Source organism: Pristis pectinata, chromosome 28 (assembly GCF_009764475.1).
Source record: "Pristis pectinata isolate sPriPec2 chromosome 28, sPriPec2.1.pri, whole genome shotgun sequence".
Classification (NCBI taxonomy): domain Eukaryota; kingdom Metazoa; phylum Chordata; class Chondrichthyes; order Rhinopristiformes; family Pristidae; genus Pristis; species Pristis pectinata.
Genome location: NC_067432.1, coordinates 14,294,027 through 14,319,036, shown reverse-complemented (window position 1 = coordinate 14,319,036; position 25,010 = coordinate 14,294,027). Strand labels below are relative to the sequence as shown.

General features: G+C 37.4%; 1 protein-coding gene across 1 annotated transcript in view; it reads left to right on the top strand.

Moving 5' to 3' along the window:
• Nucleotides 1-25,010, top strand: part of ap4e1 (adaptor related protein complex 4 subunit epsilon 1) — a 50,574-nt gene that overhangs the window by 14,591 nt on the left and 10,973 nt on the right. The window contains exons 6-17 of the mRNA XM_052040451.1: nt 2,109-2,268; nt 2,804-2,970; nt 5,655-5,728; nt 8,230-8,352; nt 8,445-8,554; nt 8,836-8,979; nt 9,964-10,072; nt 10,478-10,596; nt 12,334-12,636; nt 13,342-13,456; nt 21,419-21,554; nt 23,010-23,250. Coding sequence (XP_051896411.1) covers nt 2,109-2,268; nt 2,804-2,970; nt 5,655-5,728; nt 8,230-8,352; nt 8,445-8,554; nt 8,836-8,979; nt 9,964-10,072; nt 10,478-10,596; nt 12,334-12,636; nt 13,342-13,456; nt 21,419-21,554; nt 23,010-23,250 — 1,801 coding nt within the window. The remainder of the gene's footprint in view (nt 1-2,108; nt 2,269-2,803; nt 2,971-5,654; nt 5,729-8,229; nt 8,353-8,444; nt 8,555-8,835; nt 8,980-9,963; nt 10,073-10,477; nt 10,597-12,333; nt 12,637-13,341; nt 13,457-21,418; nt 21,555-23,009; nt 23,251-25,010) is intronic.

Here is a 25,010-nt window from a genome sequence, read left to right as displayed (position 1 = left end):
TCTGAATGCCTGTGGTGTTCAAAACAAGGTCAGTGAACTTGTGGCACAAATCAGTACAAAGGGGTATGATTTAGTGGCCATTATAGAAATGTGGTTGTAGGGTGGAGATGAGTGGGAATTAAATATCCAAGGGTATGAGATAATACGGAAGGATAGGCAGGGAAGTAAGAGAGGTGGGGTAGCGCTCTTCAGAATGAGGTCAGGGTGATAGTGAGACATGATGTAAGATCTAGGGAGCAGAATGTTGAGTCCATCTGAGTAGAGATTAGGAATAGTAAAGGGGGAAAAAAATCACTGATGGGAATTGTCTATAGGCCACCGAATAATAACATTACAGTGGCACGGGTAATAAACTAAGAAATATTTGATGCACCTAAGAATGGAACGGCATTTGTCATGGGGGACTTTAACTTCCACGTAGATTGGGTGAATCAAGTTGGTCGAGGCAGTCTTGAGGAGGACTTCATAGAATGGATCCGTGATAGTTTTCTTGAACAGCATGTTACTGAACCTACAAGGGAAGTGCTATCTTAGATCTGGTCCTGTGCAATGAGACAGGTAAAATTAATGATCTTGTGGTTGGGGATCCTCTTGGAAAGAGTGATCATCATATGATTGGATTTCTCATACAAATGGAGGGTGCAATAGTTTGATCTAAAACTAGTGTATTATGCCTAAACAAGGGAGACTACAGTGGGTTGAGGGAGGAGTTGGCTAGCCTAGAACTGGGAACACAGGCTTTATGGTGGGACGGTTGAGGAACGGTGGAAGACTCTCAAAGAGATTTTTCACTGTGCTCAATAAAAATATATTCCAGTTAAAAGCAAGAACAGTAAGGGTGGGGAGAGCCAGCCTTGGATAACTAAGGAAATAAAAGAAGGCATCAAGCTAAAACCTCATGTCACCAAAAGTAGTAGGAAACTGGAAGATTGGGAAAACCTTTAAAAAGCAACATAGAACAACTAAGCAAGCAATAAAGATAAAGAAGATAGATTATGAAAGTAAACTAGCACAAAATATAAAAACAGATAGTAAAAGTTTTTATAATTGTATAAAGCAGAAAAGTGTGGCTAAGTGAATGTAGGTCCCTTGGAAGATGAGAAGGGGGAATTAATATTGGGTAATGTGGAAATGGCCAAGGCCTTGAATGACTATTTTGTGTCAGTCTTCACGGTGGAGGACACATCTAACACGCCAAAGAGAGATGTTATTGATGCGATTGGGGAGGGGGTGGGGGGTGGTGAGGACCTCAATATAATTGCTGTCACTAAAGAGGTAGTGATGAGCAAACTAGTGGCCCTGAAGGTAGACCAGTCCCATGGTCCTGATGGGATGCATCCCAGGGTACTGAAAGAAATGGGAGAAGTTATAGTAGAGACTTGTGATAACTTACTAAATTTTTCTGGACTCTGGGCAGGTCCCAGCGGATTGGAAGACAGCAAATGTCACACCACTGTTCAAAAAAGGATGTAGGCAGAAGGCAGTTCACTATAGGCCATTTAGCTTAACATCTGTAGTCCGGAAAATGTTTGAAGCTATCATTAAGGAAGAAATAGCGAGACATCAGTATAGAAGTGGATCCATGAAGCAGACACAGCATGGATTTGGGAAGGGCAGGTCCTGTTTGACAAACATAAGGGTTATGGGGAAAAGGCAGGTAGGTGGATCTGAGTCTACAGCCAGATCAGCCATGATCTTATTGAATAGTGGAGCAGGCCCAATGGGCTGGATGGCCTACTCCTGCTCCTATTTCTTATGTTCTTATAAAACAATGCATAGTTTTTAGCTGACCATGAACAATTAGGGAATTTACAAGTCTATACTATAAATGTAAGTCTTTTCCCTTAATTCTGAATTGCACAGGCTGTTAGAAAAATTCTTGACTGCACAAATGGACTTGGCAGGATGTTATGGTTTGCGAGTGAACGTGTAAACCATTAAATGGAAACTTGCAGGTGTGAGAGCTGTATGTTCTTAATGAAATCACTTGTAATAGAAAATGTGAGATGCTGAGTATCTGAATCCTGTCAGCGTACTTTGAGTTTTAAAATTCATAATTATGAGTGTGGTTCTGTAAACAAATCTAAAGTGAAAATATTGCTTTATAGGGAAATAATAAGAAGAAAAGCAGTACTTGCTCTGTACAAATTTTATCTTATTGCTCCAAATCAAGTTCAACACATTCATGACAAGTTTAAGAGAGCTCTGTGTGACAAGGACCCTGGAGTCATGGCTGCCTCTCTTCACATCTACCTTTTGCTGATTAAGGTACCATGGTATAATAATAAGTGAGAAAACAAGTTATTTTTGTAATTTTAAATGCAATATTGTCAAACATTCTAATTTCAACAAGTCTCACTGAAATATTAGATGTAGAATGCTAATTTAAAATGTTCAAGAATTCTGTCAATGCATCAACTCCGGGTTATGTTATCACAATCTTAAATGGTGTTTGTGTGCACCCAGTGTTGACTGCTATCTCCATTGCAGCTGAGTTGGATTCTTCATTACTGTATTTTCTGGTATAAGTGACTTGAAAACACTCGGGAGTAAAGTCCTTTGTTGATTTCCTCTGTACCCCATAGCCTTAATGTCCTGAAGCCCAATTATAGCAACTTGGTTATAGTGGATCGTTAACCACTTACTAGAAATTAAACTATAATTAAAATACTTGTTTTGTTTGACTTGGCCATGCCTCTCTAAGGCAGCAGGGAAGAAGTGATGTGCAGGCAAACTGAAAAGGCCACGGTTGTTTTTAAGGCTTAAAGAAATGAAAGTTAATAGTTTAACTCATGTATTCTAGGAAAATCCAGATGGTCATAAAGATTTAACTGGGAGCTTTGTAACAATTCTTAAGCAAGTGGTTGGAGGAAAACTTGCAGTGGATTTCAACTACCACAATGTACCGGCACCCTGGCTACAGATCCAGTTGCTGAGAATTTTAAGATTATTGGGAAAAGATGATCCGGTGTAAGTTATTCCTCATTTAGTTTTCCATTTCAGTGTTTAATGCTACCATGTTTGAAAATGAAACTAATTCTAGAAAATACACTATTGGCATTTTTATTATGAGTGAAGGGTTGGTGTATATTTGCATAGGCTGTTTGCGGTTATAGCACCACCTTTGGCAAGTAAGAATAGTAAGCAATGGCATTGCAAGTTAATTATCGATTCTAATATGTTGGGAGCTACAGTTCCCAATACAAGTATTTTAATTACAGATTGCTCTCCTGTAATGTATTCAAGAAATCAACATAAAATGTAGCCTTTAGATTATATCTTGTAGTGCTCAGGGGATGTTTGGGCAATATTGAGAGATGGAAGGTAGTCCCCCATATTAAAAGTCCTTATTTCTATTAACTCATTTATCTATATTTATAATGGTAACTGTCTCTGTAAACTTGTCACACTGTAATTTTGCCCTCTCTCTCCCTCAGCAGTGGTGCTGCAGTAAATCCACTGAGGGGAAGCTTGACAAGTGCACATTGGCAGCTTCCACTATAAATGTGGGCGTAGGAACTCAAAATGGAAAAGTTGCCGGGAAATACATCCAGGTGAGGTTTTTAAGATGTAGACAGGTATAATATATATATCCAGAAACTTCTGCATATAAGTATTATCTATGCTCTCTTTTAAAGTGCGTGATATGTATTTTTGACAATGTAAAAATGTCTATTCTGGGTTAACATAGATGCCAGTCCTTGCATGTAGAAATTAGAATGTGCATTTTAAAAAGGAAAAGCAGATTGTTATACTGCATTACAATAGTGACAGTGCTTTTAGAAGTATTTAATTGGCTGTGAAGGGTGGATAAAGAATCTGGCTAAGGAATTTAGAACCAACGGCCACAGTCTTGGAATAAGGAACAGTTTTTAGGAATGAACATTTTTCACAAGAGTATGGTGAATCTTTGCAATTCTCTACCCTAGAGGGCTGTGGAGGCTCGGTAGTTGAGTTTATTCAAAACTGAGATTGCTAGATTTCTGGATATTAAGTGACTTGAGATAATGGGGATAGTGCAGTAAAATGGCGCCAAAGTAAAAGAGAAGCCATGATCTTGATGGCTGTTCTTATGAAACCATCTGGGATGAACCAAGGTCCTGAAAGGCAACATTTAGATGCTAATTGTATTTTTTAAACTATTTTACTTGTCATGAATTTTATAGTCTTTAAAACTATTTTTAAAGGCTTTAGTGCAAACTATCATTGCAATGTCTGCTGATAAGTTTGGTTCTATAGATAAATAAAAAAAACACAAAATGCTGCAAGCACTCAGCAGGTCACGCAGCATCTGTGGAAAGAGAAACAGTTAACATTTTGGGTCTGCGACCCTTCATCAGAACTCTCAGGTCTAAAGAGACAGACAGAGAGCAGAGAACTTGAACGTTGGCGTTCCTGGAAGAGATGAGGCAGTAAATTCAACAGTAAGTGAAAATAAAAAAAAAATGCAAATGCTGGAAATCTGAAATAAAAGCAAAATGCTGCAAAAACTTGTAAGGTCAGGTAGCATCTGTTAATGTTTCAGGTCTAGGAACCTTATTCAGAATTCTCTAATATCTGCTTTATTAGAATGTATAACTGGTCAGTTATAGTGAGACCAAGAGTTAAGTATATTATTGGTGAACTTGTAATTTAATAAATATAGGATCCCTTAAGACTTAACAAACCAGAATTTTTCATCTGTTTGCGAGTAAAATTAAGAGGTAGCATTTAATCGACAGAAAATTTGTCTGTGTCGATTCAGCTAATATTTTTAACCAGTTGGATGTGGCTTATTAAAAGACGTGTTTTTTTAATAATAAAAGTATTACAGAAGCACCACGAAGTCCCAAATTTACAAGAAGCATTTCCCATATACTATAGGCTGAATATATTTAAGAAATAATATAGTTCAGTTTTCATCATTGCATTTATTCATCTCCTGCAAAGTATTAACTGTTTATGAAATGTTTGCCTCTGGTTTAATAGCCTTGTGCATCATGTAAACAAAATGCAAGTCCCTATTTTTGGATCCTTGTATCCCGTTGACATTTGTTCAATGTGAAGATTGGTCTATAAGGTGAGAATGGCTTATATATAAGGAGCAGTACCCCAACAAAAGACAACATCACAAGTGAAAATTATTACAGGAGGAAATTGTCTGCAAAGATGTGCATCTTGAAAGGAGTATAATAATTCTATTAGAAATGAGCTCTGAATCTGTCATAATTCAGAAATAGTGCTCCTATAAATAACAAGGTTATATCCCATTCTGGTGATACGCACATCATTTGGGTTGAGGTTATGTTGCTTTACTGAGGGAATGCTGGAATGTCTAGTGCCATTTTTTGCATGAGTTATTTAAATTAAGGCCATGTCTGAATCATTGGCCAGATAGTAAAGTTGACCTGGCGCTTTCTGAAGAATAATAAAGTTTTTCTTGTATATTCCTGCTGAGGAATTTTATCCTTTGCCTATATTAAAATAGCAAATAAAATTCAGAATTATTGCTGTGAAATTCTTTAGGATATCCTGAGCTGGTGAAAAGCACTAATAAAGTCAAAATTATTCCTTTTTACTAACTACTACTCTTTCAGCTATCCAGCATTTCTAAATGATTCATTTTTTCGTGAATCTAAATTTGTGATATCTCTGCAATGTTTTTTTTGGTGCAGAACCAGTGAACTAATGTATGATGTTCTCGATGAATCTTTACGAAGAGCTGATCTCAACCACAATATAACCTACGGTAAGTAACTTTATAAAGTTGGCTTTATTTTTTCACGTCTTTATCAAGGAGCAGTTGCCCTGTAGATCAGCTTTTGAACGGGGAAGTAGTGCATAGTTGACTCCTTGAGTTGAAATTTTCCAGTGAAAAGTAACTCCAGTACACAGTTGTTACGCAACAATATCTTGTAATTTATAAATGGTAGCCTACCCAAATCTACTGACCTTAAATCCTCTAAGCTAGTTGGTTAATTATGACATTTTTTCTCTTAAGGTGAAGGAGTCAGGTGATGCATGAATATAATCTGGTTGTCTCCTCTGGTTTGAATGGGAACCATGCCAGGATTCTATATGAAAACCTTTTTGGTAGCTTGTTCTTCTTTTCTTTTGGAACTTAATTTAAACCTTAACCAGTTGTCTTACTTTTCTTGTAGATTATGTCTTCTGCATTTTCTGTGTATTCTGTAAAAGTTAAATGGCATAACTGGGAACAGATGCTGAACCAGTACCTCTCTCAGGGGAAATACAAGTACTTTGCTGTTTTACGTATTTTCTGTTAAATGCGTAAAATAGCTCAGTGAGGGATCTGAACCTGAATTTTGATCGAACCTTAATGCAAGCTGTTCCTGTATTGGATTACTCCATTAAATTGCTTTTAGGTTCTGGAGTTATTATTTGTAATCTATACCAGCATTGACAGCTGTAGTTTAGCTGTCCTCAATTATGATTCAGGAAGCCTAATGGGCTGAATCAGACCTGGGAATGCCTGATACTGTTGCTATGAAACAAATGTGGAAATTATTCCCCACAAAGCAATTGAGCATAAATAGACTTCATTTTGAAAGCTAGTGTTAGATTTCAAGACCTAGGATAATAAAGTTGTACTTGAAGATGTTCAATGAGGAACCATACCTGATTTTTATTAGGCTATTGAAAAATTCAGTTGCAAGATGTACTATAATATTTTAAATGCTTAATGCTGGCTGCCCAGCAGGAAACAGAAAGCAGCATAATTGGATCTTTTTCGGGTTGACAAGGCGTATTAAGTGGTGTTCTGCAGGGATTGTGTCCTTGACTTTTCATAATTTATCAATGATGTGTATGAAGCGACCAAATGTATGGTTGTTAAACTTGCTGATGACACAAAGATGGGCAGGAAAGTAAGTTACTAAGAGAAAATAAAAAGTGTACTAAGGGATGAAGATATAGGTGAGTGGACAGATGTGCCAAATGGAGTATAATTTGGGACAATGTAAACTTTTCCAATTTACCCCCAAAAAATATAAAAGCATATTAAATACATTTAAATTGTGAGAGATTGCAGAGGGATCTGTGACGATGCATAATTTGCAAAAGGCTAGTATGCAAATTCAATAAGTAATTAGGAAAATTAACAGGATGCCATTGTTTATTGTGAGGGGAACTAAATATAAAAGTAGGGAGGATTTGCCTTGATGATGCAGAGCATTGATGGGACCATATTTGGAATACTCTGCACAGTGTTGGTTTCTTTATTAAGAATGACCATTAATGCATTGGAAAGTCTAATGCAGTCTCTAATGCATTAGAGACTGATGCCTGGAATTGATAGGTTGTCTTATCAGATGTCAGATAAATGTTAGACAGGTTAGGGTTGTACTTAAGTAAGGACATAATTGAAACATACAAGATTCTTTTGGGCTTTGTCAGGGTGGATTTGAACCTGATGTTCCCTCTCGGAGAGTCTAGAACTAGGTGTCACGGGTTTAAAAATAAGTAATTGCCCATTCAAGATAAAGAGTTGTGGCTCTGGAACTGTCTTCAAAGGGAGTGGAAGAAGAATCTTTGAATATTTCTAAACCAGAGTAAGATTCTTGACAAGCAAAGGCATGAAATATTTCCAGGAGTAGGTAGGAATGTGGAGTTGAGGTTATGGTTAGATCCGCCATGGTTTATTGAGTGGCAGAGCATGCTCGAGCACCCAAGTGGCATACTCCTAATTTTTCTGTTCATAATACAAAATTATCTTTTTTTATTTCTTGATGAAGCAATTCAAATGTGCACATGAGGCACTGGAAATTATTCCATGCAGTAACTTGTTAAAAGCCAATGCATTATGTGAACTTCAATAACCAATGCTCTATTGTTAGTCTCACTAGTTTGTACAAATCCCAAGCCTCCTATGGTGCAACTGTAAGAACTTGTATTGTGTGGTAAATCAGCTTACTAACATTTGAGCTTTGAATCATTTGTAATTTTTTTTTTGTGAGCTGACTCCTTTGAGTCTCCTTCACTTGCGTCTCTTTCAGTTAATCAGCCTGTAGAATAATATTGCCGATAAATCTTTGCTAGATATAAACAACTGCTGATTCTTTGAAATGCCAGTGCTCACACTCTACATTTTGCCTTAAGTGTGTATATCATTGTTTTTCCTGTTTGCTCATTGTTACAATACAAAAGGATAATTCTGTAGACTTGCATCGAGTAAATATTTCAGTAGCTTCCTTGTTGTATCACATCTTATTTTAATATTGTGTTTTTCAGCAATTTTGTTTGAGTGTATTCAAACAGTATATACTATTCATCCTAAGACAGAATTGTTGGAGAAGGCAGCAATGTGTACTGGAAAGTTTATCTTATCACCGAAAAACAATCTAAAATATTTGGGTAAGGATATTGTATGAAGTAACTAGTTCTATTCTTGTTTTGTATTGTACTGCTGATGTTGAAAAGTGAACCTCTACATTTCAATGTTGCAGGATTAAAAGCACTCACGTATGTAATCCAGCAAGATTTGAATTTAGTTCTTCAGCACCAATTGACAATAATTGAGTGTTTAGATCACCCTGACCCAATCATAAAGAGTGAGGTAAGTTGTTTTGACCTGGGTTATTTGCATGATAAGGCTAATACAATGATAGTTTGTTAATTTTCAAAACATTGATTTGAAGGCTTATTGAATCCAGCAGATAGTTTTACTGTTCTTGTCTTTTTCTAAATTAATTTAATTTGGCTTCAAAAGGTTGATTCTGGTGAGTGGAAAGTGCATGTGAGCCTTGGATTGTTAATTCTTCCATCTCTGATTGGACAGCTTTCTTAAATGATTCCTCATTTCATTCATGTGTTCTTACTGTTTTACTCTTTCCACAGACACTAGAACTGCTCTACCGAATCACTAATGCACAGAATGTAGCTGTTATAGTGCAGAAGCTGCTGGACTATTTGAGGCAAAGCAAAGATGAATACATCACCATCAATTTAGTTGGCAAAATAGCAGAACTTGCTGAAAAATATCCTTTAAGATTTGATGTGTGCTTGTACAAATGGGCATTGATTATTTTTTGTTTCATAATTGGAGTGAGATGCTGAAATTGACGATATATAGATTGTATAGTAAAATATACTGGCACTGGTTGAAAATGGTATTCTTAATTATTCTGCTGGAAGTGTTTAAAAGTGAGCTAAGAAGTATTCCCATGCGTAAACTAAGGTGGAAAACAGGTAACCTTGAAATCACATATAGCGAAAGCTTAGAGCTTACAGTTTTTCAGCTTAGTTTTTCAGTTTACAGTTTCTCTATCTCTCATTACATTCAAGGTGCCTTGTGGTGGATAGTGTTTGAACACTGAATATAGGGAAAATATAGACCAGAGAAATAGTTTATTTTTTGTTTTTCAAATTGCCCTAGAAAAAAATTTGTACCATTTTTACCCTTGATGGTTCTAATATACATTAAAGGAAGTGAAAATTTGCATGACACTTCAGTTTGCATTGCTGATAGAAGTCTGGGATGTTACATATCACAATGAAAAGAAAGTTTCTAGAATAAATGGATATGTTGGATTTAAGTAGATTTTTATTCAATTGCTTCCTTTTCAGGCTCCCCTGAAGTTTAAAATGCAGCTGGCTGATACTTTAATCAGAATATCCAAGTATCTAGGCTGGGGTTGTTAATTGCATCCATGCATGACCTGGCACTAGGGTGCTGTGCTGCCCTTGCATCACTTGCTAATCTTTGCAAAAAGGAAAGCTGAGAATAATGTGTAACGTACAAATCATCATCATTTTTGTTAAAATCAGTAATGAAAATACTCATTTCAGATTTGCATTTTTAATAGTATATCTTCCAGAAAATTATCTTTTCTTTCATGTATTATTCAGTACAATTTTATATTGAAATGCATCTTCTCAATCTCTTCCCACCATTCCCTGTCACATACCAAAAGAAAGCACACAGATGTACAATAGATTGTTTTTCCTTGACACCCACAAACATATGCTCCCAATAACGAGTGGTTTATACAAACCATGAATACAGTATTTTCAGTTGGTGGAGATATGATACAACCAGACATCCCAAACAACTTCTTGAGACTACTGGCTGAAGGTAAAAGAACGGCAATACTATTGAAGTACAGTAATTGTATCCATCTTAGAAAGTGTTAACCAACAGCACAGTGATTGTAAGTGATGTATTGCTTCTTTTAAATGTCATGCGTATATGAAAGTGGGGAAAGTCTTTACTGTGCTGCTTCTAATTTATGACACACACTTAAGCACAGTTATCATCATTCTGATGAAGGCATTTAACACCATTCTTTTGCTACTCTGCTTTCTTGGTTTGCAAGTGTAGGTACAATAGGATTCTTTACACGATGTATGTGATTCATTCATATACATTAGACACCTGGATTGGATCTTTTCCAAAGGTGTCTTCTGGAGATGAATTTTATAGATGTATTTGCAGCTCAGTTTTGATAATTTAAAATGTAATTTTCTTCTTGACCTCCAGGGTTTGATGATGAAGTGGAAGACAAACAGTTGAGACTTTATGCAGTGAATTCCTATCTTGCCCTTTTGGAAAAGCCTAATACACAATATCCTCAGAGATTCCTGCAGGTTATGAGCTGGGTAAGATTATAAGTAAAAGAAATGGAGTGGGGTTAGCAGTTCAGCAGGGTAGGGGTTGTTCAGACACAGTGTGTTAACGTCATGTTGTAATATTCATCAGGGAAGCTGAACTGGTTGGAAGTGGATATCAATGTGTACACATGGCAGTGAAAGAATTGTAGGCTTTGCATGGACTGATGCCATACCATGATCCTACCTGTAACCACAGTGGACCATTTATGACATTAAGTTGCTCCTCATGACAGTGATAAAGGTACTATACACATACAAATGGCAAAATCCTGTTGATGCTGGAAATCTGAAATGTAAACAGAAAATGCTGCCAATATTCAGGTAAGGCAGCAACTGGAAGGTGAAGTAGCTAATTTTCCAAGTTAGTAATCATTCATTAGAACTAGAAAATGCTATAGATGTAACAGGTAATAAATATAACATTTAAAGCAAATGACAGTTTTTTTTTCCCTAAAGACACTAATTATAAGATTAAGTTTAGGGATTCCTTGTGCTGTAAAACACGAACAAAATGCTGAAAAGCTCGGCTAGTCAGGCAGCAGCTGTGGAAGGAGATACTGTCAACACCCTGGGTTTGTAATCCTTTGTCAGAACTGAGAAAGAGAGATGCAAGTTAGTTTTCAGTAGGAGAGAAGGGGGAGTGAGAGGAATGTGTAGAACAAAAGCAGTGACTGTGATAGGATGTCAAAATTTTCAGAATTTTCTGTCTTTATTTCAGATTTTCAGCATCTGCACACCATACCTGATCATTTGATAACACAAAGCAGGAAAGTTAGCTATTTTCTTTTGCCCCCATCTATCCCAGAGATAATGATTTCACTAGTAGCTTTTGTACCATTGCTCTGTCTGAGATTGACTGACTCAACACAGACTAGACTTGGAACCTTTCCAGATTTTTATGGTTCAGCAACTAATTGTTTAAACATTGTTTCTGTGAATTTTAATTAATTTTCACAACTCTTTTATGAACTGGTAATAAAGTGCATGTCCTGGCCAATCACACTTGTTGGTAAAGAACTATATTTTGGCACCATTGCATAAATGTTATTGCGTTAAGATAACAAAATTGTGCTGAGAAATTCTAGCCTATGTTTTGTGATCTGATATAAGCTGATATTGGTTTATTATTGTCAATTGTACAGAGGTACAGTGAAAAGCTTGTCTTACAAACCGATCGTACAGGTCAATTCATCGCACAGTGCAGTTACATTGAGTTAGTACAAACTGCATTGATGTAGTACAGGTAAAAACAGTAACAGTACAGAGTAAAGTGTCACAGCAACAGAGAAAGTGCAGTGCACTAAGGTGCAAGGTCACAACAAGGTAGATCATGAGGTCATAGTCCATTTCATTGTATAAGGGAACTGTTCAATAGTCTTATCACAGTGGGGTAGAAGCTGTCCTTAAGTGTGGTGGTACGTGCCCTCAGGCACCAGTATCTTCTACCTGATGGAAGAGGAGAGAAAAGAGAATGTCCTGGGTAGGTGGGGTCTTTGATTATGCTGGCTGCTACACCAAGACGAGAGGTAAAGACAGAGTCCAAGGAGGGGAGGCTGGTGTCCGTGATACGCTGGGCTGTGTCCACAGCTGCTGGTTTTGGGTGGATTACTGAGTTATGATCCAAATATGTGGTAGAACATTTGCAAGCCCAAAAGTAAGAGAAATCATATGAAAATAATGATCATGTTAAATGATTGAAATGTTTTCTTATTCTGTGTGTATCAGGTGCTGGGAGAGTATTCCTACCTCAAAACAGAAACGAAACCAGAAGACATCATACAGAAATTACACTGTTTACTTGGGAAATGCGCTGCAAATTTAGAAACAAAAGCTTGGATCTTGAGTGCAATTACCAAACTCTTTTGTCTGACGCTGAAGGTCGAAGCATTACCTGAAATCGTGCAAAGTTTTGGGAATTCAATGGAATCTTGTTTGAGACAATGTTGTTTTGAGTTGGGGCAGCTTGTTGAGAACAAAGAGATAATGAGTGCAGTTTTACCATTGAATGCAAGTTGCGATGATATAGTGGTGAGTCTCTTGTGGTAAATATTTTTATGCAAGACTAAAACTGAAAGTTTAGTTTGGGCTAAAAAATCACTGAGCATTGACTAACTTGTGAAATATAGGATTTTCTTTGAAATGCTCTGTATTATTTTCTGGATAACTCATTTGGAAGATGACGTCCTTGGTGTAGTTCTGGACAAAACAGTGACATAGTTGATTGAACTCAACTGGGCTTTAAATTGGAGAAGAAGCTTGCATTTATGAAATGCCTTCCTAACTCAAAGATGTTTCAAAATGATTCATCTCTGTTAATTACTTTTGAAGTACATTCATTATTATGTAGGCTAATATGACAGACAATTTTCGTATAACATCATTGTGACTTGTTGAGGGCTAAGCATGTCAGGAGAACTTGATGGATGGGGAGGGGTGGGTGGAGACCAGACCAGAGAAAACTCTTTGGTTTAATGTCTCATTTAAAGATTGAATCTCTTGCAATGCAGATTTCAACCTCTGGACTAGGGAAGGGGAATCTTATTCTTTCTCGTGGTGATTACTTAGCTATTGAACATGATGAATATTAAATGAGAACATCTGTGGTAGTCTTAAACAACCTGCCAACATAGACTTTGTAAACAGAGAAACTTCTACACCATTGTGTTGAATTTAAATTAAAGATATTCATAAATAGTCAAAAAAAATCAAAAGTATGCTTGTGTTCTTGCTTAGGTTGATGCTTCACTCTCTTTTCTTGATGGGTTTGTTGCCGATGCCTTGGGTCATGGAGCTGCACCTTATAAGCCGCATCATCAAAGACAAGAAGAGAAGTTGTCTCAAGAAAAAGGTAAAGGAAAAAAGAAACAGTTTGTTTCACTTTGCAGAGGCTTGTAGAGGTATTGGAATTAATGCTAATTCACTATTCATCTGGGAAGTGACCTTGTGTTCAAATTGTATGAAAGATGAATTTCCAAGCCCTTGGAGTTACCTGACAATTCACGTCTAAATCTAAAGGTTATTATAGCCAGCGTCTCTGCAATTTTCTCCCTTGCCTCTGTTAAGCAGCCTGAGATGCATCTCATCTGGACCAGGTGTTTTATCTATTTTAATCATATCTAGCCTTTCTTGTCCCAATTTATCAATTTTAGGCCATCCTGAATCTCAAGTATATCTTCTGTTACTGAGGCTTCAGCAGCAGCAGCAGTATCTCCCTTGTTAAAGACTGATGTGAAGTACTCATTTAGTATATCAGCCATGCTCTCTGCCTCCATGAGTAAACTTCCTTTATGGTGTCTCTCTTGCAACACTCTTCCTGTTCATGTGGCATAGAATGTTTATTTGGATTCACTTATAATTTTGCTGTCAGTCTTTACTAATGTTCTTCCCCTGCACCTCTTATTTTTTTTAATATCTCTGAACTTTCTGTAATAGGCCTGGTTTTTACTTGTGTTTAAAACCTGATATCTGTCATGCTCATTCTTTTCTGCTCTATTTTATTCTCTTTTTACTCTCTCTTTGGTTTAATGTTTCACGTAACTATACTTCTTGCAATAAAAAGGACTGGCTTTAATTTCCCTTCCCATTTCCCTCTTGGGAATGTACTATTCCTGTTGCTGAAACCTGCTCACCTTAAAGGCTTCCCATATTTTTGTCTGGTGAGTTTTGATTCCAGTTTATATTGGCAGGATCTGTTCTCATCTGATTGAAATTGGCCCTTCTGTATTTGACTAATTTTATCCTGGAGTTATTGGTGTCATTTTCCATTGCTGTTCTCATTGCATTATGATTGTTTCCTGGAGGTTCTCCCACTAACACTTAGTTCACCAAGTTCAAAGTGCCACCATCCTCATTGGGTTGGAAATGTACTAATCAAGAAAACGTTTCCTGAACATCGGAAATTCCTGCCCATCTTTGTACCTTGTGTTATTGCTACCCAGTCTGTATTTGGATGGTTTATCACTATATGGCTTTTGTACCTCTGTAATTTCTTTACATATTTGCTTTTTGATATTCTTTCCTCTAGTTGGTGACTTGTAAGAACAGTCCAGGTGGTGTAATCATATCTCTTTCTTCACCATAAACAGATGGACGTTGTTCCCGATTGTTGTGGGACATCCTCTCTTCAACACTGCAGTATTGGCCTTGATCAATATTGCTTTTCCCTTCCTGCCACTATCTTTCCTGAATACCTTGTGTTCAGGAGTATTTATAATCCATTCCTATCCTTTTTTTGTTAAAATCCAGGTTTCTGTTATAACATCATTAAAAACTTATGATTAATGGTGTCTGTAGTTCACCAACCTCGTTCATCTCTTGTGCTTATGTATGTGAACCATAAACCTAAATCTGTCTTAGACCTCCTTGTACTCTCTCTTAGTCTGGTCCCATATAATTCTTTTTTCTATATCTTGTTCTATCTCTCCCAACCCTGTTTTGCATCTTTTTTTCTTCTCTTCAATGGTATTTTCTGTACCCATCACCCAGCAAATTAATATAGACATCCTGTCACCAGACATCACAATAAACCTCCCCATGTGGACATTGGGCCCAACCCTGCTGGGGTGCACACTATCAGGCTGGACACGTCCCATCTTCCAGAACTAGTCCCAGTACTCTAAAGCCCTCCTGCACCATTTCTTCTAACATTTTTCTATGCTATCCTCCTTTTTCTATGCTTGCTTATGCATGTACAGGGAGTAATCTGGTGATTACCACCACCGAGGGGCTGCTTGTTAACCTCTTTCCTGACTCCTCATAATCTGTCTGCAGGATCTCATCCCTTTTCTACCAGTGCCATTGGTACCGATTATGGACCTTTGGCTGTTCACCATTTCCTCCAGAATTTTCATCGAATTTTACAGCACAGAAACAGGCCCTTTTGGCCCAACTTGTCCATGCTGACTGTGATGCCTATCTAGGCTGATCCCATTTACCTGCATTAGGCCCATATCCCCCCATGCCTTTTGTATCTAAGTACCTGTCCTAATGCCTTTTAAATGTTGTAATTGTATCGTCCTCTAGCAGCTTGTTTCAATAATCGCCACCCTCTGTGTGGAAAAACGATCCTTTACCTTTCTCCCTTCTCGCCTTCATCCATTTTCTGCAGCTTCACAGTGATATCCTTAATCCTGTCACCAGAAAGACGATGTATTCTTGAATCACCTTCATAATCACAGAAACACCTGTCAGCTCCTCTAACTACAGAATCCCTGATATCTATCATTTTCATGGCCTTCCCTCTCCCTCCCTGTACACGTGTGTCAACCATGATGCTATGGTTCTGCCCCTGTGCTCTCTTCAACCACATGGTGATCACCTTCTGAGACTTGCTATCCAATGAACATCCTGTGTCACCAAGGTGGTGTTGGATGTCGTTTATGCTCCAAAACTCAGAGCATGGGATAGATTCAATACCTGGGATAGGTCATCAGGACCTTGAGGTACAAATGAAGAGAGCCCAAAATGTTTTAAGAAATCTTAAAAGCACAATGCCCATCTAAATCAGGGAGTTGGGATAGTTGCACATTATTTTGGATTGGAAGTGGAGAAGATAAAATGCCGTGTTGAATGATTGGTCTGGAAATGGTAGAGTTAATATTGTATTTGTGTGTGGAATATTTTTTAAGATCCAAATGCCTCCCTATTTTTGGTTTAAATTTGAATAAATGTAGAGTAGAAGGTCCCTGAAATGCATTTTATATTAATTTTGTATTTTAATTGAACATTTTCAGTGGAATCTGACCCTGAATCCATCTAGAAATTTACCTCAACTTTGTCTTCCAACATCAGATTGTACCTTCAAACTTCTATATATTTATGTTTTCCCCCTTCGGTAAAAGTGAAATGTGTGCCTACGAGTGATGTAATGTCAAGTTTTCACATGAGTTTTCTGAGGCTGTGTGGAAGCTTATGGTTAACTTTTTCTACCCATAATAGCATAAAGAAATAGTTTTGTGTCAGAAACCTTTGTTTAATAGTTTAATGTCATATTGTACAGGTTATTGATCATAATCATTGGTAATGAATAGATTCTTGCTGCGAACCAGCCGAGCATTAATCACATGTAGTCTGAGGACTTCTTTGGACCAGAATCTTTACCACTTCCTCATTAGCTGCTGGTTTGTTGATGAAAGGCAAGGGTAAAAAGTTGATGGTTTCTGTGTTTGCTGTAACTCGCTGCAATTAAATTTGGTGATGCAAAACTGGTCATGATGCTTAGACCAACTTGCAGCTCCTGAAAAGAAAAAATGAGCATAAAGTAGTATCCAGCTAAAATAGCTGCTGTTAAACCCAAGTTGCGCCCTTTTTAATGAAATGATTGTATCAGATGCAGTGTATTGAATCACTCATAGCTGAAGCTCTTACAGTGCTGAATCATTATTAATGCCTGTTTTAAAAACTTTGTTATGAACCAAACTGAAAAGGCTATTTAAATTCCTGGATGCTTAACTTGTTTATCTTTTATAATTTTCTAATTATAAGATATATTTGAAAACGCTCTGCAAAATTAACTGAATCTCGAATTATTAAATTCAAGTGTGCAATGGCACCTAAACAGTGAACTCTATTTGAAGATAATCTGACTTGCAAGTATTCATTACAGCACTGGGAAAGAATGGGAATAGAGCAATGCTTAAAAATTTCAGGGAAACTATTTAAAATGGAGGATGTAAAACAGGACTGTATGAGATGTTTATTGCTTAATTTTGATGAAGTAATAGATCAGTAATGAATGACCTCTTAAAATTTATTACAATAGTAACTCCTGTTTTACGCACAATTGACACTTTCAGTCCTCTGCCCCCTGCAAAAAAGCCCTGGCCTATTGTGGGAAACTGGGCAGCAGGGGTGCAGTTCGAATAGGGTTGTTTGCTTGCTTCTCTGTGATTTTCCCAATATTAGACAGCTCTTTTCAGCAGACAAATAAGATGCGTGATAAAAGCAGAAGGCTGGAGTGGTGTGGGGACTGGAACAGAACCAGCTTTACCATCAGACTGTTGAGGACTGGCAATATAGGACCAGCAAGGCAAACTTCATGCAGTGAAGATGACTTGGGCATTCCTTGCTATGAGCTGCCCTGCATTCCCCATTGGTTGTCAGAAGCATCCTCCCACATTGTGGGCAAGGGGTTCCACTCAGTTAGCTGCCAGGAACAATTTTTGCTGCTGATTTCCACTCTCACGCAGTAGGATTATTAGAAAATGTGTAATGTAGATCTCTGTACATTGTTCCCTTTGATGTCTGCTTATACTATTCTGTACTGGGCTTATCCCATTTAGAATTGAAGTCATTATCACTGGAAATGTAGCCACTCTTGATAGCAGCCACTTATATAATTTAATTTTTACCTTTGACAATATATTGTACAAATGTTGATTGCTTTTTGCCACTAATGTGCAGTATGATTATAATCACACGTTTTAAAAGAATAAGATTAATGAGGCCCAATTAATGGTAGCTGTCACCCAATTCTGGGATGGTTCACATTTAAACAGGCTGTAAGTTCAGGATGCACTGCCGATAAGTAAGAGCCCACCCCTTCTGCTGTATTTACAAAGTGATTAAGGGCCTCTGCATTCCTTCCACATTAGATAACTGAACGTGTTTTAGAAAATGTTGTTTGGCAGTTGTCAGCAGCTTTTATTGTGTGTTCAGGAATTATTGAAGATGATCCAAGACATTTAGTCATTCTGCAGCCTGACTGATTAATAGTGATATCATAGATAGGTATGTTGTTGACTTTCAGTGAAACTTTATAAATCAATACCATTGTAGAAAATGAAATCACTGAGGTTGCTTTGCTTTGTGAAGGAGCACTGTGGGCGTTAGTGCAGGTTCAAATATGAAAAGCTGATACATAGCCAGACTTACAGATGGCATTTACAGTCCATCAACTTCGATAACTTTCAGATTTAAATTCTTTGGTGTTACATAAATGCCTTTGAAATCAATTACGTGGCTTAGCAGAAAAGCAATTTTTTTTTAGGCTCTCCATGATTTATGTTTATTAAAGTAATTGTTTATTAGCTTAACACCATAACCCACTCCATTTGATAAATTCTTCTGCTGACAATTATGATGAAACTTTTTTGGGCATTTGATTTAAATGTTTTCTTCTCAAACTGTTTACCCCATATAGCTTGCTTTACAAGTTAATGCGCAGAGACTACTTTATATATCATTGAACCACAGCCACCTTTTGTGCAAGAACTGCTCCATAATTTACTTTGAATTTGCATAATAGAAAGGATTTTGTATTTAATTAGCCGAAACACTTCCACAGCAGTAGTTTGTTTTGTAGGCAGCTGTACTCTGACACTAACATATAATCTTTTGAGCAAGTGTGAAAAATTATTTGAAGAGGAGCAGCATATTTGTCAGGTCTGATATCAACACAGAAAATACTCTAATCTCTCAGTATAATATTGGCGGATCAGTTTGCTCTCCTTTGGATAGTGCACTCTTTGTACGAGTTTTAATTCCATTTGTTCTTAGCGCTTAACTTTGCCCTCTAGTCATGTAAACTTAATCATGTTCAAACTAAGAGCAGAGGTCTCTTATTCATGTCTCAACTGTAGGAGTCCACTTTAACCTCGACAGAAAAGTATGTTTTTATCAAATTTTGCATTTTTCCCCCCAAGAAATACATTTATCTATTCATAAAAAAATTATGAAAGCATATGGCTGTTTTCTCTTTGAGAGGTGAAAGGCTAGCTTCAAGGTTTTTATGTTTTGTTTACAAACATGACTGTCATTTTTGGCCTGTTATCACGCTATAAATAAAATTTTTAAAATAATCACAAAAAGACTGGAGAACTTCCTGCTTTTCTGAAACAATGCTCCAGATTTTCAATTTATTTTCGATTTTCAATTTATTTTCAATAAATGCAGAGAATGTTGGAAAGAGCAAGTTTGGCAAAATCTGCGGAAAGAGGAACAGTTAATGTTTCAGGTTGAAGAGCTTTCATCGGCACAGTGGCAGAGCTAGTGGGGCTACTGCCTTTTAGTCCTGATCCCAGGAGCTGTCTGTGTGAAGTTTGCAAGTTCTCCCTGTAACCCCATGGGTTTATGCTGGGCTGCTCTGGTTTCCTCCCACATCCCAAAGATATGCAGCTTGGTGGACTGATTGGCCGCTTTAAATTGTGCAGGTATGTGGTAGAATCAGGGGAGTTGATGAGAATGTGAGGAGAATAAAACAGACTTGGTGTAAATCGGTGCTTGATGCAGCGTGGACTCAGTGGGCCAGAGGACCTGTTTGCCATGCTCTTTGGGTCTGTACCTGGTAAAGAGAGAAAACAAATTAGTTTTAAGTTGCAGAAAGGATGGGGGAGGGGTGGATAGCACAAAGGGAATATTTCTTATAGGCTAAGGCCAGGGTTGCTGTGGTTATAAGCTGTTGATGAATTCAGCTGGTTGAAAACAAAACAAACTAAGGGACAAGCTATGCAATGCACTTGAGAAGTACGGGCAGTGTCAGAGAGAGAAATTGAGTTAATTTTATAGATGGCTAACCTACATCAGAATTGGCCGGTTCTGTTACCAATGGAGAAAGAAAGTTACCTGCTAGCATTAAATGTGATGTTGAGTCCAGAACATGCTCAGATGGAAGATGAAGTACTATTCCCCTTGTTCAAACAATGCAGCAGGCCGCAGTATGGAGTATTAGAGTGACAGGCGACTGGTAGCCCAGGGTCATCCCCATGAACTGAACACCCGTGTTGGCCAAAACCAATCTGCATTTGATTTCTCCAATGTAGAGGCTCCCCACCTTTGCTGCAAATTGAAAGTAACTTTCTTTCTCTTTCCCAGTTCTGACTTGGGATCTTTGAATTGAAAAGTTGGCTGTTTCTCTTTCCACAGATACTGACCTGAATGTTTCCAGTATTTTTTATTATACAATTTTTTGACATCTCAAACAAGCAATATAGAATCTGGGGAAAAGTAAAACAAAATCACCCACTAGCCCTATTGGCAAAATTAATTTGGCATCCTTCATCTGATATCTCTTTCAAAAGTAAAATATTGTAGATGTTGGAAATCTGATATTAAAAAAAGGAAATGTAGGAAATATACAGCAGGTCAAGCATCATCTGAGAAGGAAGTTAATGTTCCAAGCCAGTGATCTTTCATCAGTTATTTCTACCATTTTCTGATTGAGGACCCTGACGTGCTTTTTAGCCTTGGAGAGGGCAGGAAGTGAGCCATGCAAGTGTATCCCTCCAGGTGATAGTAAACTGGTTCAAGATGTTTTCAAATGCTTTAAAATATGTTTTTAAACTATTCCTTTTTGTTTTTATCTGTTTCTTAACCCATTCCATTCTTTTGGTATCTAATTCTTTCTTTTCCTTCTACAAGTTGTTTCTCTTTCCTTAATTTCACTTTTTGAAGAGCAAGGCCATTGGGTTTGCTGTCCATGAGGCTACAGATGCAGTGTATCAGTGATGCAGTGTATCAGCAATGCAGTTTACTTATGTATAATACATTAGTAAGCAAATGCATTTTGTTGAGAGAGAGCACCACCAAGTGGAAATATAGAACTGAAGCAGTTATCAAGAATGATTTCACAATAGCGTGAAAAGATCATGAGCCAAATCAGCTCTAACGCCTACCTCCTTGTAACCAGGTTGATCACACTGAAGTAGTGTGATCAAATATTTTCTATTGCAAGATCAGGTATGGGGGGGGGGGGGGGGGTGACGAGAAAAGGTACTTTTTTGTTCTAAACTTTAACCAAGTTTGCATATATATCAGCAGTCTTATGTTAGAAGCTACCTGCACAATTAAACACTTTCATTTTATTTTTCTACAGTGTTGAATTTTGAACCATACGGACTATCTTTTTTGACAAGCCCACAGACCTCCAGTGTTACAGGAAGACAGTCTCCAACAGACTTGTCCTTGAATTCAGAGATTTCTTACAACAGCACAGAATCTGCATTAAAAGAGTAAGTTTAGACTTTTGGTGTTGTTTTGGTAAATATCAGGAGATCTAAGCATGAGTACTGTTTGTTTAGATTAGACATCTAATGAGCAAATACATCTTTTGTATAATTAGTGTTTGTTAAATACATTTTTGACCATATTTCTGAAATTGTAATCTAGTTGATTTTGATGTTGAACGTGAGTATACTGGCATGTATAGTTGAATATGTCCATAAGAGAATAGTTGGTCACTGAATAGCAATGTTCACGTGGATTTTGTAAGTTAGAGCCATTGCTTGGGAGCAATCTACTGTTTTCCAGTCCTGCCTTTAATCATCATATTGATGCATTAATGAAAACTTGATCAGCAGTCACTAGTGGCTACAATAAGTCAAAAATAGGAAACAGCTAGCATTTGTGTATTAATTAAGTGCATTTGAAGGATTGGGCTACAAAGAAACAAGATAGTTAATTTGCACGCAACAACATCCCATGAGCAACAGTGTAGTGACTACACAATCTGAGGGAGAACTATTTCTTGTTGGCGCAGTATTTTCAAATAGTGCAGATGGAAATTTTATGCCTAAGTGAGAGAAGTTTTTGCTTAACATTCTTTCCCAAAGATGGCACTACCAGTAGTGATGCAGTATTAGACTGAAATGAAACCTAAATTATGTTCTTACTTTACCAAAGTTGATTTGACCGGACTCTAGAATTGAAAGTGGGGGAGGAGGCTGGCTTTGAAGTAATTTAGGCAAAAGACATGACAACAAGTTATTCATCTGTTTGTTGTCTTGACTTCAAGCATTTGTCTTTGCAAAGAAGGAAAAGCAATGCATATCCTCCAATAAAAAGATGATAAGAACATGCCTTTACAAAGCACCTTCTACGTATTTGAATGTCTCAATATATTTTGCAGTCAACCAAATTGATTCTGACGTGTAGTCACCTCAGTGGCACAGGCAAATGTAGCCAGTCTGCACAAAGTGAGGTCTGAGGAGCAGTGGTGAAATAAGTAAACAGTTTATCTGTTTTAGTGTTGCTAACTGAAGAATAAATATTGGTCAAGGCTCCAGGGATACTTCCTTGTTCTTTGAATCATTTCGTAGGATTTTTTATATTCACTCAAACAGATGGGAATTTAACATCTGATCCAAAATACTCTCCGAGCATTACACTGAAGTATTAGTTCAAAATTAAATGCTTACGTTTCTTAAGTAGGTCTTGAACTCCTGACTGATGCAAAAGGGCTATCATTAAGGCAGTTTGGCCAAATAAATAACATCCAACCAGTGCAGAAACATTTTGGAACTTTTATAGTGGTATAAAACTAATAGTTTTATTTGTGTGTTAGAACAAATGTTCTGATTTTATTAAATAGAATGTTTTTTTAGTAATGATTTCTTGCATGCGTGAATAAAGGATCTTTTGCCAGCATTTGGGTGACATGTATTGAATTGTATACCTCTTATATTCAGTTCAGATAGTCTGAAACTTGAAGGGGTGAAGAAAGTATGGGGTAAGAAGGGCTACCTTCGAAACAAGGAATCCAAAGAAGAAACCTCAAGCAAAACAAATGCCATTTCTGAAGGTGAAATGACTGCTGAATGTTCCTCCACAGTAGAGAATGTTGCTAGTATTTCCACAGACGAACAAGAAAAACACATTTTGGCATCATCTCTATTTGTTGGTTTGGGATCCAATAATTTAGTAAATTTGGTAAGTGAATTTTAATGTGTATATGGATTCATCAAATAGGATTGTGATGATGTATGAATCACAACAGCTTCTAAATGGCCCATCATTATCTTTGTTAAAAATAATTAGTCTTTTTTGGTTTATCTTGTGATGCACCATATATAAGTTGTCTCTGAAGATGATTGGATTAATTGCATGCATACTTCTGGCACCTTTTGCTATTGTTGATGATTTTCAGTTTCCAAATAGAATGAGCTGAGCATAAAGTGAAAGTCCATGGCCATTCTGGATACTGTAGGACTTGAGGATTCGGTGGTGACATATTGGAAACAAAGCCTTTGTCTGCCCCACATCTTATCATTGAGGCAGGAAGGAGGTCTTGTTGGGCATTGCATCCAGTTGAGAAGAACCAGTATCTTGCCTGTGAAGGGCAGAGTCAAGACCAGGTTTGTGGTTGGAGCTTGAAGGGAAAGGGTCCTTTTAAATTTGATCTTGAACAACAGCCAATTCAAAGTTGGTAAAGCTAATGTTTCAGAGAGAAGAAGCGGGCAAGTTGGATCTACTGTCCTTTTGTTTGACATCCTTTATTGCATGCTTTATTGATATGTTAATTGGAGAACTTCTACCAGTGAACCCCCAAGGGTGGCAATTCAGATTTGTGCTGAACCTACTATGACTCTACAGAGAAATGTACTTCACAATGGACTTTGAGTTGAATTCTGTTGATCAGAACTTTAGAATAATTCTTCTATCTGCAGAGCTGTGAAAGTTCTCATTGTCCTCTCCACAATACAGTGCTTTCTCCCTTCAACATTTATTCAGTACGCTTGAAGTTTGCTCTTGAATGTATGTTCTTTCAGGCAGTGCATTACAGAGTTTGGCCTGTTTCATGATGCATCTGACTTTTTCCCCCCATCTGTCATCTGGTTTCTGACACTTATGTCACTGCAGGTAAGATCAAAGAAAATCCAAAGATGTTTCATGAGTACATAAAAACAAGAGGATAATTGAGGACAGATTAGGCCTATTAAGAACCAGAAAGGTAGCCTGTTTTGAAGGCCAAGAATGTTGATAAGGCTCTTTAGGAACATATTGCGACTGTCTTCACAGAAGAGGGATAAGATGCTGGTGTTGTAGTTAAGGCTTAAAATTGGATGGGATAACCAGTATTAGAGGAAGTATTAAGGGATTTATTATCTTTGAAAATAAACAAATCCCCTGAATGAAATGTATCCTAGGCCATTAAAGAGTGCATAAGAGGCTCTGATTGCCATTTTTCACTCCTCTCTGGCTACGGGAGTGGTAGCAGCGATTGGAGGACTGCTAACGGCATACTTTTGATAGAGAGACACTAAGTAATTAAAGGTCAGTTAGTTTAACTTCAGTGGTGGGCAAATTATTGCAATCAGTTTTAGAAAGGCGCATGTTAATCAGGGGCAATCAGCAAAGGTTTTCTAAGGGAAGGCCATGTCTGACTAATTTGATTCAATCTTTTGTGGAGGTAGCAGGGACAGCACTGCATTTGATGTAGTCTATATGGATCTTAACAACACTTTTGACAGTGATCCAAATGGCAGACTGGTCAAAAACATAAAAGCCAAGGGAATGTGGCAGGTTGAATCCAAAATTGGTACAGTGGCAGGAAATAAAGGGTAGTAATTGATGGGTGTTTTTGTGACTCATACCATTACAGTTCCACAGGGCTCACTGCTCGTTCCTTTGCTTTTTGTAATTTGCGTTTAGAGCTAAATGTCAGGAGCATGATAAAGATGAGTGCAGAT